A 13,497-nucleotide genomic window follows, 5' to 3' on the forward strand; every position below is an offset into this window, starting at 1 on the left:
ATAACAGAAGTGCTTTGTTCCTTGCCATGAAAGCTGAAAAAAAAAATCTCAATTAAGTTCTTGTCAAAATTAAGTGTATAGTTTAATGGGTTTATAAGCCTACTTGATCTAGCCAGCAGCATTTGCCGTATTTAGAAGGGTTTGGGCCATCACAACAGGGACTGGACACTATTGACACCTAAAGAGAGGAGGATAAAGATGCTGCGAAACATGTTAACTCTGGGACTGAGCTGTCCTCAGAGACTGGATCCCAAGTACTACCGAAACATAGAAGAAAACTAGCACTTTACAGTTTGGAATCTGACAAACATGGCCTTAACCAAATGATTGGGTTTGATAAAACCAGTGACTTTCTTTGTGTGGAGACCTATATCCCTCCAGTATGACATGGTAAGATGGCTCCTTGCCCCTCAGGCACTCTTCTCACAAGTTCATAGGACCAGATTTAGTAAAAGAAAATGTAAGAAACTGAAAGTCATTCTACATAACCACGGGCCAGTACTCTCCCAAATTGCCAATGTCATAACCACAAAGGACAGAAAAGCATCATAGGCCAAGTGACATTAAGAACGAAGGAGAGAGGCAAGAACTTACATCTTACTGTGTGAAGTCAGTTTGTACTTAATATCAAAAGTGAGGATGACATCATCCTCAGAGGTGACTTCACCAGACTCCATGAACCCAACAGAACCAGGCTAGGAGTCGCACACTGACAAGAGCCTGTAGTACTGGTGTTAACTTATTTCTTACTTAATCTGGTTTAGGGGATCTCCCAAAGTGAGACTGCAAGATGCTTCAGGGCTCATCCATTCTAATCTTGTTTTCTTTTTCTTTTTCAGGTCAGAAAGCTAAGATCTTAAGACTGCTTTGAATGATGGGCACAGAACTTGTTCTTACAATAATAAGCTTATTAATGAGAGTCGTTTGAATGAAAAAGAAGCAAAGTCACCAGACAGCATTGGAACAGGCCCCGAGGTCATCTTGTTCAATCTCACTGTGAACTCTTCTGTTTTAGGGCCTGTAAGATGCCTTGATGGGTAAAGCATGCTCAGTGTGCAAGTCTGACAATCTTAATTTGGATTCGTCAACCCATGTCATCACAGTCTAGAGCCAAATCCACAAAGCTCCTGACTTCCACATATGTGCTCTGCCAAGCACAGCTTAAGCAAAATGCATGCACACATGCAGAGAGAGAGAGAGAGAGAGAGAGAGAGAGAGAGAGAGAGAGAGAGAGAGGATAGTTTTTAATCTTTTGTTTAGAGCCTCAAAAGCAGGTGAACTACATGTCTAGGTTTCATTTTGTTTTCACTTTGATGACTGTCATTATAAAAGCTCATATTTATATGTTTAGGAAAAGGTTTGTATCTGTATTTTCAACCCATTTAATCCAGCTAGCAACATTCTGGCAATGAATGAAGGTATTTTGGGTCATCATAACAGAAGGCAGGTGCTGCCAATTCCTAATGAGTAGGAGGCATAAAAGCTGTTGGACATGCTCCACTACATCTGACAGTTGCCTACAGAATTATTCAGCATGAAAAGGCAATCAATAGGGTTAAGACTGAGAACTTTCTAGATATGGTGCTCCTGTCTTCACACCCACTACTTGTTCAATTTCAAATCTTTGACGCTTACTCCATCTTCCATTATAATGTAAATTTCAACTGCTGGAACTGTGTTCCTTTACCGCAATGGTATCATCTCATCCCAGTTAGAGCACCTATTATTAAAATGATAAAAATATGGAGGGACTGGGAGGTGAGCAGATTGGGGTGCATGATTTGAAATTCCCAAAGAATCTATAAAGAAATACATATGCATATATATATATATATATATATATATATATAGAGAGAGAGAGAGAGAGAGAGACTGAACATATGATAGATAATTATGTCAATAGTGTCAATCAAAACATCAGAGAGGAAGGGAAGGACAATATGAATTATTACCCAAAGTAATGTAGTTACTGAAATGTCATTACTTCTAGGCAAATATAAATAAAATAGCACATTTATCAATATCACCAATGACTATCTCCTTGTGTCCAAAGTATAAGATTAAATTATTTAATATTTATAAAAATCTTGAAATTTTAGTTATTTTTTCTTTAAAACATGCCTTTACCATTTAGTAAATGAAGCATGCCCTTTTTAATCATAGATGCATCAATTAAATAAATTTTTGCTCGTAGTCTTCATACATACCTTTACCTATGGGCTTTTCTTGCATGCTGAGAACATAATTCTGCTTTTCAGTATTTTAATGATAATTTTTATCACTTCAGACAATGTCATTATTAGTCTTTGACCTTTGAGTCTATGATTTTCAAATTTTCATGGGCATTGCAATCATCTGTTACGTTTTTGTTACATTATAAATTGTGAGTTCCAACCAAAGACCTTGATTTAGTAATTTCGGGGCACCATTAATTGTACCATAAATGCTGAAGGAATTTTGAAATTATGAATGAACAGTCTGAATGGGTGTATTTTTCACTTACTCTACGACTCTATTACAACTCTGTACCCCGTCAGTGCTGTCAGACACAGATCCAAGAAATACCATTTAACTGAGTGGCTTACAAAGTTGAAGAAAGTCAGTTATTTCTTTTAAAATACAGATTCAGACACTCAGGTGTATTATAATACAATTTATTAGAAAGTATTTACAATATGGAGAAAAATGAAGAAACAACACATTTCAACAGAGAGGAAACAGTTATTTTAGATTTTTACATTTTTATAAATAAATTTGTCTAAATCTCCTCTGTATAAAAACTTCTATTTTATGCAGACAATTTATGCACAGGGAAATGCAGTGTTATGAGCATACGCAAAACATACTAAAATCTAAATGCCTGACTTTGTTAAATTTTAGATGAAGCTTCGTAATGAGCTCCTAAGTGAACCAGTTGTATCATTTTCCCATACAGAATTATTCTATTGGAGCTACAGAATCAAGTTCTGATTCTTATAACCGAAAAGTTCAGTCATATTAAAAATTTTGGCACTTTTAGAAATTCTATGTTGGTTTTGTGAAAATTGGGATAATTATTGCATTCATAGTGGTCCAAATTACTATTCTTCAAGTTGCATCCTTGTTGTGGGCATGCTTGAGACATATTGAGTTCAGCTGGTATGGAAGAGATAACTACAATTTATGTTTGGAGAAAAGTCAGTGTGAAAGTAACTGTAGGGTGATTGATATTAATGATAACTAAAAGTGTACTTGATGTACAAGAAGCTATTTTTATGACTGACAGTAATTCTGTTAAGTCTAAAGTGGTGTTTGTTGCAGGCTCCCATGACTAGATGGCGATTATAACTTAGTGAAGGAGAGTAAAGAGCACTGTTATTGTAGAATAAGCAGAAGTTACCATTGTAGGTTAAATGGAAGTACTATAGTAGTAGTTGTCAATTCAGTTGAACAAAGTTTCCATTAAAATGATGGGGAAAGCCATGATTGTTTTGATTGTCCGCTGTGTCTACTTGTAGTAACACCTAGTGCTATTGAAGCTTCCGCTGTTAGAGGGCTTATTAAGGTGGTGGCATCTTGGTTCAAGCAACTGTTGCAATTGTGAGTAAGGAGCTCCAGATGGAGTTCCAAGTGCAGCAGTGGTGTACACGACCTCTTCTGTGCTGGGTTATACATTGGTTTCTGTAACACTGGTGGTGGATGTGGTTTCACTTGAAGCTGTAGATAATGTGGTTAAATGTTGAGTTGAATCCATGGTTGTGGCTGACGTTTCAGTGGGGGCTCCAGAGGTTGTGGGCTGGGTTGAGGCAGCTGTACTCATGGATCCAGATGAAGTCATGGGGGTGGCTGTTGTGGTTATAGGTGGAGTTGAAGTCATGGCCGTGGCCATTGTGGCACTCATTTCAGTGGATGCTGCAGAGGTTGTTGGCTGGGTTGAAGTGGATGTCCTTGCTGGCTCAGTAGAAGTTGTGGTGGCTGTTGTGGCTGTTATGGCTGTTGTTTCAGGGGATGTCATGGCAGTTGTAGACCCTGTGGAAGTGGCCACTCTGTTTTGAGAAGTAGTAGAGGTTGTTCCAGGAGTAACTATAGGTGCTTCAGTGTTGGAGAGTAAGTGAATAACAATGGGGGAATTGTTTCTATTCACCAGGCTCAGTGTGAGTACCCCAATCACTGTTGTTAGCACAGAGGCTAATAGACTAGCCAGGAAGACTTTCCACAGGGACCAGTCACCACAACTATTTCCAGCCACCTATGAAAAGTATAAATTAGAATATTAGTAATAAAGGAAAATGCTTGTGATTTATCATCTTTTGTATTTCTTTTAACTTACTGTGTTAACATTGTTTGAATCACTAAATATCTGAACTTTTGACTTTGAAATCCTGATTATGGCCAGGTTGGAAGAAATTCCCCAATGTTGGAAAAAAGACAAGCCTGTTAATATCTCTTTTCTCATTATATTTTCTTTTAATTTTTAAAAAAATGGACTTTAAATTATATGGCAACTTTAGATTTACAACAAAACTGATGAGAAGATACATAGATACTCTACATACATTTTGTAACCAAGGAGCCCAAACTCCCCAGCTGTCAACAGCTCCTACCATAGTATGCTTTGTTACAACTAATGAACCCATACTGATATACACTTAGCACCTAGAGTCCACATTTTACTTGAAGGTAAATAAAAAATTTATTTTATATATATATATATGTGTGTGTGTGTGTGTGTGTGTGTGTATGTGTATGTATATATATGTGTATATATATATATATATATATATATATATATATATATATATATATAAAAAACATATAAACTCATGTCATATATAGGAGAGTGAGAGGTATAACACTATGGTATTGTAAAGAGTAGTTTCACTGTCTTAAAATTCTCTATGCTCTAGTCATCCTCCATCCTTTATATACTTTTGTCTTATCATGTGAACAAAAAAATACATCCAATGAGACATTTTCTTCATCTCCTCTGGGTGTTGGCATTTCCCCCAAACTGCCTTTAGGAATTCTGTGCTGTGATCACTGTGTCTTCCCTTCTGGTTATTGGCCCGATTGTTCCATAATGACTTTGAGATTGACCAATACTTCTACTTCATGAGTCCACATTTCACAATATCCCTCCTTATCCTCCTTCTGCTGCATTATTTCAAAAAGAATCTCTGACATGTCCCTGTTTTTGTGACCTCTGTGACAAATCAATCTCCCTGCTCTCTCTGGAGCAGGTCTGCTGGTGGGGAAGCCAAGCACCTAGAAAGAGTAACATCAGTCCTAACATGCTGTCACCATCCTCAGGATCTTATGCTTTGTTCTATCATCCTATTGTGTGTCTCGGGTTAAGCTATTGTCTCAATATTTTAAAACTTTCTCAGCCCCTCTCTCTTCCAGTCTATAATGTCCACCCATCCATCCTCACATATGTATCGTCCTTTCTCATTCCCAGTCAAGACTTTAATTTCTTCCTGCTGCTTCGGAAAACTTAAAACCGCCAAATGAAAACTCTGCAAACTTCTATTGATGAAAAGTCTATGAAGCCTCAACTCCCCATTACTCTTGACTGCTGCCAGGGGAATATGTCTGCTCCTGAGAGTGACTCCCTGTCCTTTGTATGTCAGTCTCTCTAGCCTTTACAGCAACTTTCTCTTCTGATTACCCTCTCTTCCTCATAGATTGAATACTTGCCAGTTTCCTCAGTTCCTAATGTTCCAATCTGCCCCATTTTACACATATACAAAAAAAAATCCCCTTTGATGCCAAAACCTTCCTAGCTATTTTTCCCCTTCTCTGAAAAAAATGAAATTCCCCAGTATTTGTCTACGTGCAGTAGACAAATTCTTCAACCCTATGCAATGTGGCATTAGTTCCCATCATGCCGCTGAAAATGTCATCAATGACAATCACAAACTAAGATCTTACTGACATGTTCAAGCCCTCTTCTGACTTAAGCTCTTGGCAACAACTGCCTTTGGGAACTATTCCTTCTTTTTTTTTTTTCTTGGCACCATCTCTTTCATTTGCTTCTGTGATATTCCAGTCTCTTTGATTTCTTCCTAATTCCCCAGAATCTTCCCAATTTCTTTTGAAGGCTCATTATTTATGCTCAGTCTTGACTGTTAATGCTCCCATGTTCTGTCTTGTCCAGTGTTACTTTGGAGTCAGCAATCTTCTTTACATATGTATTTTCGGTTTCTATCACACTTACTACAATCCGCCACGGGTGTGAAAGTAGTCATTTTGTGTGCAGTATAAGATGAAGGACACTATATTTCACTGAAACTTTATTTCCAAGTCAAATGGTGGGCAATAAAGGGCCAATCTTCCACCCTTCAATCTGTCCCATCATTTCCATGGTTTACCACACGTAACTGAATGACTCTCAAGGTTATCTCCAGTTCAGGTCTATCCTCCAGTCTTCAAATGAATACAGATACCACTCCTTTGATGTCTCAAATATACCTTCAATTCATCCATAATACTTCTCTGTTTCATCAAATGTTTCCCATCCCAGTCATTCAGTTCCACTAGCTAGAATGGGGTGGGTGGGTCATCCCTGAAGAATACAAGCCCATTGTTAAGGCCCCTTAACTCACTATGCCCTATTCCAGCATTGTCCAATTTGTCTCCATCCCTTCTGACATCCTCTAGTCCTAGTTTTCTTCCACTATGCCTTGAGCTTGAGCAACATCCTTGGATTACATGGGCCTCTGCTCTGTTTCCTCGATGTACTTACTTGTAAATTAGGACATTGGCACAGGCAAGTTTATCAGATGAGTATGCTATGTTTGTTCTTCACTTATCATTGATAAAAAAACCTTTTCTGTCCTCCATCCACCATATGTAATGTCAAATAGTAGCCCTATTATAGGGTGCAGGGACCACTGACACTTAATTTTGCTCTAATGCTTAATACTAGTCAATGGTTATGTCATTAGGAAAAGAATAATACAGTGTAGAGGCTTAGAAAATTATTCTTAGGATACCCAGTTCTTGAAGGAATGCTGATTGTTAGGTGATGTATTAAATTATAATAGTAATCCTTTATAACTTTCTGTTCTTCAATATGTAGGTGGCTACCTAGGCCCTAGTAAGACCAGAAGGACACAGTCATCATTTTTTCTTGAGATTAACATCTGGAGTTACACAATAAAAAGGACTTCCTCAAAAGTTTGTGTTTGTGGTCATAAGTTCTCCTTCATGGCCTATGACATCTCTAGCCACGGGTAATTAGCTATGTTTATAAGAACAGGTATTTATTGCCTTCTGTTGAGAGGCACTCAGTTCTAATTCGATAAATGTTGATTATCTGAGGATAAAAATGCCACTATTGTATCACTGGGGATATTGCCAACAGAGAAAATCAAACAATAGTCTTATCCAGTTGTAAAGCCTATGAACCACAACAATGACTTTCCCAGAACAATAACCCCTTCCAATACTGTGAGAGCTAGTCCTAAGGGAGAAGGCTTCTAGATCAGTTCTAATTGGCCATCTCCAAATCCAGTGTCTAAAGAACTGTGATATTGTCAGCCATAGAGTCTTGTCTTCAAGTTCTGGGAGGCAGCCAAGGAAATGGCAGTAGTTTATTCTGTTTGAGGAGTTTCTGGGGCCCCCTTAAAACAAATTTATACTAGAAATAACACCCATAAAATCACTAGTTCTCAAGGTAGTATAATTTGGGGTTAGAAACAGGAGTTTGAAGATCAAAAGTTATTTCTTATCACCTGGTTGACAGTAAGCCCCTTAAGGAATAGAATCTAAAACTTATAATATCCAGAGAGATGGAGTGAGACTTAAATGCAAGATGTAAACCACGGTGTTTTATGAAAAAAAAATCTGTGGCACCAAAAAAGCTGGAGCAAGATGAGAGCTAGAGACAGGGCAACCAAAGCCAAGGCAAGCCTGGGAAAAGCCCTGTGATAGGAGCTTTAAAAGTCTGGAGAATGGGAAGTAACACTGAAGACATGCACATCTCGCAGGGGTCCAGAACACTGCTTTATAGAAATTTCAAAGGATTCCTTTAGTGAAATATACTACAAGTTAGAAAACAATGATAATCCCTTCTTGCATTTTGGCTACCTCTAGCAAAGATGATGAGCTGTTTAAAAATCTTATTTTCCTTGGCCTTAAATGGTGCATGAAGGGCTAGGTCAGTCAATGTCATTACTGATTGCACATCAGATTCACATTGGGTTTTTGTTTTGTTTTGTTTTGTTTTGTTGCATTAACTCCAACCCAGAGTTTTGACATCATTAAGATAAGGTTAATGTCAGCTCTTGGCATGTTTTACAGTCCTCAGGTGATTCCACTGTGCAGTCAGGATTAAAAACCAGCAGACTAGAAGTTACTAAGAACTCTCTCAAGTCTATAATTGCTATGGATTACTTAACTGTTACAAAGAAAATATATCCATCAAACTGTATTCATTATATAATATACATGGTTGACATTTTTATCAACAATCAAGAAATTAGACTCAAAGTCTAAGTTCTGGTTCAAATAGCAAATAGTGTAGTGGGAAGAAGAAATATCAGACTGAGGAACCAGCCAAATTGTCAAACACCAGTCAATTATAGTCAAGATCCTCTTTCTCATGGATGAGTACTTAGAGATAGAATTGTGATATAAAAGTAATTTAGCCAATTGAACATGGGGTCAAGAACCAAAAAGCTAAGATTGACTTCCAAAGGTATTGGATACACTCCAAATAACAGTTTGTATTTTAGGTAAAGCTCTCATGCACCAAGGTCAGAATTCAGAGATCCAAATAGGTTGTCACACACAGCTTTAGAAGTTCCATAAGAAAACAGTGTAAGAAAATCAAGCAGTCACCCATAGAGTAGATTCCATGAAGTAGGATCTGTGAAAATAGATCAAATAGCAATCTTTCAAAGCATTGATTCACAGTGACTTTTGTAATTATACTGAGTATACAGCAAATACACAATATGTACATAGACAATTTCCTAACCATATTATGTGGGAAAAAACAGACTCAAGTGCATATCATTGTACAACATATCCTAATCTGGCCCAAAGCAAAGACAGCACACCTTACCTGTGTGCTGTATGGCTCTGGGGATTGACATTCTGAAAGTGAAAGGATTCCTGGGCTCACCAAGACTCCAGACAAGTTAGAAGATACATTTCCAGTTACATCATTTGGAGATGGACACCAACATGTGTGATGATGAGCTTCCTGGCCATTTGTACAAGTGCTTGACTACAAAGATGAAACACAAGTGAGCAAAAATGCCATGGCTGCAATTCTAGAATTAAATACTCCTATCAAAAACAAATGAAGTGTGACCTTAGAAAGTAATATCTTCTTACTCTCTGAGAACAAAAACTCTAGATAGACTATTACTTACTACACTTAATCTGATTTTGAGGAATGTGTATCATCCATCTTCCTCCTTTATATTACGTGAGTGTTAATTATGTTCATGTTGCAAACCACCTTGGCAGGTAGGACATCTGTACTCTTTCATAGCTAATCAGGTATAGCCTGTTCAGGTCCTCTTGGAAGAAGAATGTTGAAGCAAAAGGAATTACGTGATTTGTTATAACTACACAATAGCAACCTCCTGAGCCCAGACCTTACAGTGCTAACGGCACTGTCCTTCCCATTGTGCCGGACTATGAATAGTATGCTATTGTGATGTCAATGCTGTGGAATAATGCTTTTGTGCACTGTTTAATAAAACACTGATTGGCCAGTAGCCAAGCAGGAAGTATAGGCGGGATAAGCAGACAAGGAGAATTCTGGAAGAGGAAGGCTGAGTCAGGAAACGCCAGCCCACCATCCAGGGAGTATCATGTAATGGCACACAGATAAAGCCTTGGAACACTTGGAAACATATAGGTTAACAGAAATGGGCTGAGTTTAAGTGTAAGATCTAGTCAGTAGTAAGCCTGAGCTAATGGCCAAGCAGCTTAAATTAATATAAGCCTCTGTGTGTTTACTTGGGTCTGAGTGGTTGTGGACTGGGCAGGACACAGGAAAACTTCCAACTACATAAACTAACACACTATATATGGTAGTTATTATTCTTTACTCATCAAAAATTTTCAGAGTAACTCCTTCACACAATTGACACCAAACAGAAGAGTTTATTGTGTTTATGATACATACTTGCTATGCACTCCTTAGATATGCAAACAGAAAAAAACCTTCACAACAACAAAATTTTTATTCTCAAGAAATGTACTTGCTAGGAGACAAAGAGAATTCAGAGATAATGAATAGTCACTATAACTCTAAAATGATGAAAGGGAGGGATAGATGGGAATTTTAAATGAATGGGTTTGTAGACGAAAGCTTTCAGGCAGTGCGTTTTCTTAAAATGTGGACTGAAGAGGGGAGAAGAAGGCAAAGTGAGTGTGAAAATAAAATAGATTCATGGATGTTGGGCAAAAGTTTTTGTTGCATCTCAAAAACACTGTAGAGGCTGTAATCATAGTATTTGGGAGACTGAAAGTGGAGGATTCCCGTGAATCTGAAGGAAACCTGAACTGAGAATAAGACTGTTTTAAAAAAGATCCAATATGAGCCTGGGAAGGTGAGTTAGTATGTAAGAACACTTTGCCTGCAATCATGAAGACACAAATTTAAAACTCAAGCAACCACTGAAAAAGTTGGGCATGGTCTTTTGTCTGTAACCCCAGCAATGGGAGGAGAGATAGGTTGATCTGAAGAGCTCATTGATTAGCCAGTGTAGCCACCTGGTGAGCTTCTCATTCAGTGAAGAATCTGTTTCAAGATAATTAAGTGGAGAGCAAAAGAGAAGATTGCCAAGTGTCCTGCTCTGATCTCCATGTGAACACATATGGACATGCATGCCAGCATATTCTTGTAGGCACCATGCAATACATGCACACACACACACACACACACACACACACACACACACACACACACACACACACCAAAATACAGAAATTCATATATGTGAATTATCTGAGACTCTTCATCTCATAGGAAATTATATTTACTTCTTTACTAGGACTGTTATCTGACCTCACTCTACTTCAATAATTAACTATTGGGGTGATTGAATGAGATAGTGTAAAGTGATACAAAGAATGAATGTCTAGCATAGTGTGCATTCACTCACTGTTAACTGCCATTATTATTGTGGGATTAATGATTTTATTACTATGGGTATTACTAGTAATTGTTTTATATCACATTGATTTAATTACCCATTACTAAATAGATAAAGAAGTAACAGCCAACCAACTGGTAAGCACCATTAAAAATTTCAAACTACAAAAAAAAAATAAAAACTTTCAGATTAGATTTGTATGGAGCCACTGATGCGTTAAAAACTATCACAAAAAGTACAAAATTTTCATCAATTATTGACAAAATATAATATTCTCTGTACAAAAACTAATTACTTGAGTATTTCTGTAAATACAAAATCAAAGAACTAAGACAATAGCTCTATGTTTAATGAGGAAAATCTCGCTATTATTAACTAGGCACATTTGAGGAGGATAAGGACTTACTTGACCAAAATATACCTGGTTCTGTTGCATTGGTTTCATTCAGTCTGGCTGTGGTTGACAAAGTCAACTAATTTAATACACATTGCAGGCAATGTAAAATCAATTCAGTGGGTTATTTTCTTTCTCAGAACTTTTTGGACCTTTTTTGTATGCTAGCCCTTTCAAAAGAGGTGACAGATAAGTCCATACTACAGTGACACATCTCTAATCTGGACTCAGCTATGCAAAGACCATTTTACTGAGTTAAGTTGCTCTGGTTCTTAGTAAAGGTGCTGTCTACAAAATTGGAATAGCTAAAGAATGTGGGTATAGTTTAATCATATAATTGGCATTAATTAGCAATAACCAGAGGCAGCTATCATGTACTACTTGTAACTGGCAGAGGAAATTCTGTAGGCATCTCCTAACTCTGTAAGGACTGACTTAAGGCCTGTATTCCTAACTGAAAATAACACAAGATTCACCTTCTTTATTGTTTATTATCTGTCAGCAACTTTTAAGTTACAGCATTTGAATTTGGTCTTATAAAATTATTGAAGGCAATAATTAATGTCTATAATAAAATGTAACAGTTACTCTCCAGATACACACTATATGAAGAATGTGAGGTAATATTTATAAAAACATTCAAATGTGTTCTCATCTACAGAAATCATCAAGACAATGAATACAGATTAATGTATATATAATATAATGAATACAGCTAAGGAGTCATTGTATTCACATCAGGACACTTGGACATCTTGAAAAAGGAAAAAATATTTTGTGTATGCAGGAATGAAAAGTCTTCCAGGGGTTCTTTTTTCTCAGTAAACACTGATTGGAAAGCAGGAATTTCCTCTCTGATTTATCTTATAAATGATTCATGCAGGGTCATTGCCACAGCTCCTCATGGTCATGGCAATATTTCTTCACACTCTTCACCTATTCTTTTGGCAGGGAATTTTAACTTTTCATTTTTGTTTTCAAAATAGGCCCTTCTTTGTTCTGATACCAAAGACTATCTAATCAGATACAAACATACATACAAGCATTTGTGAAAACCATGCACTAATGGTTTAGTTTTTGGTATAAAAATATTTAAAGGTAGATATTGTTATTTAGGGCAACCCACTACGTAAAAAGTTCCCTTCCTTATGAGTCCCAAATTCTTTTCCTCCTGCTACCCAAAATAAAACTGTTACAGTACATAATGTGAGCTATAGGCCCTAATTAGAAGCTGGAAAGTATTCTGATGAGAAACATCGACAGCTATTTAGAGATAACGATGTCCCGTTTTGTTCTTTTTGCTTTGAAGAGCTACTTCATCAAAGACTTCAAATATTAAATAAACATTTATGACTGGTATTTAAAAATGTGACTGAAGACATGCCTGTAACCTAGGCACTTGAGATCCTAAGGCAGAATGATTGTCACTATTTCAGTTCAAACTGGGTACACAGTGTGTAGACCTTCTCATGCGACATAAGGAGATTCTGTCTCAAGAAAAGATGGGATGTGAAAATAATAAAATTCAGGTTCAATCAGTTGTAAGAAATGTACCCTCCAGTTGAGTATGTTAGTAGTGCCAGAGGCTTGCTATTTATGGGATAATCAATCAAAATACTTTTGTAATCATATTTTTTCTGTGTTCCTTCCACTCAAGTTATGTATCTAAAACATGATCTAAAGAATAAAGTCTATTGAAAAATAAAACAAGAATAGTTTGATGGTAATGGTTGCAGTGGTGTCTGTGACATAATATTTGATTAAAATTTACTAAAATTATGGACATTTAGGTCTATTCCAGTGTGTGCGTAGGACACTATTTATATCTAATCCTTAAAATACCTATAAGAATTATTATCCCCACTTTTCTGATGAGACATGAATATGTTCTGTGACCGTTTACAAGATTGTCTTCATATATTTCTTGTTGATAGCCAATTATTAATTTCTCAATGTGCGCCACATGCCCTAAGAATTAGGGGGAGGAATTTAAGGACAATTCAG

General features: G+C 36.9%; 1 protein-coding gene across 1 annotated transcript in view; it reads right to left on the minus strand.

The window, feature by feature from the left end:
* Window positions 1-2,782: 2,782 nt before the first annotated feature.
* The window catches only part of LOC128112492 (integumentary mucin C.1-like), a 30,504-nt gene continuing 19,789 nt past the window's right edge, over window positions 2,783-13,497 (minus strand). The window contains exon 2 of the mRNA XM_052741490.1: window positions 2,783-4,228. Coding sequence (XP_052597450.1) covers window positions 3,647-4,228 — 582 coding nt within the window. The 3' untranslated portion in view covers window positions 2,783-3,646. The remainder of the gene's footprint in view (window positions 4,229-13,497) is intronic.

The sequence above is a fragment of the Peromyscus californicus genome, unplaced genomic scaffold (assembly GCF_007827085.1).
Source record: "Peromyscus californicus insignis strain IS unplaced genomic scaffold, ASM782708v3 Scaffold_17__1_contigs__length_78620276, whole genome shotgun sequence".
NCBI classification, from domain to species: Eukaryota; Metazoa; Chordata; class Mammalia; order Rodentia; family Cricetidae; genus Peromyscus; species Peromyscus californicus.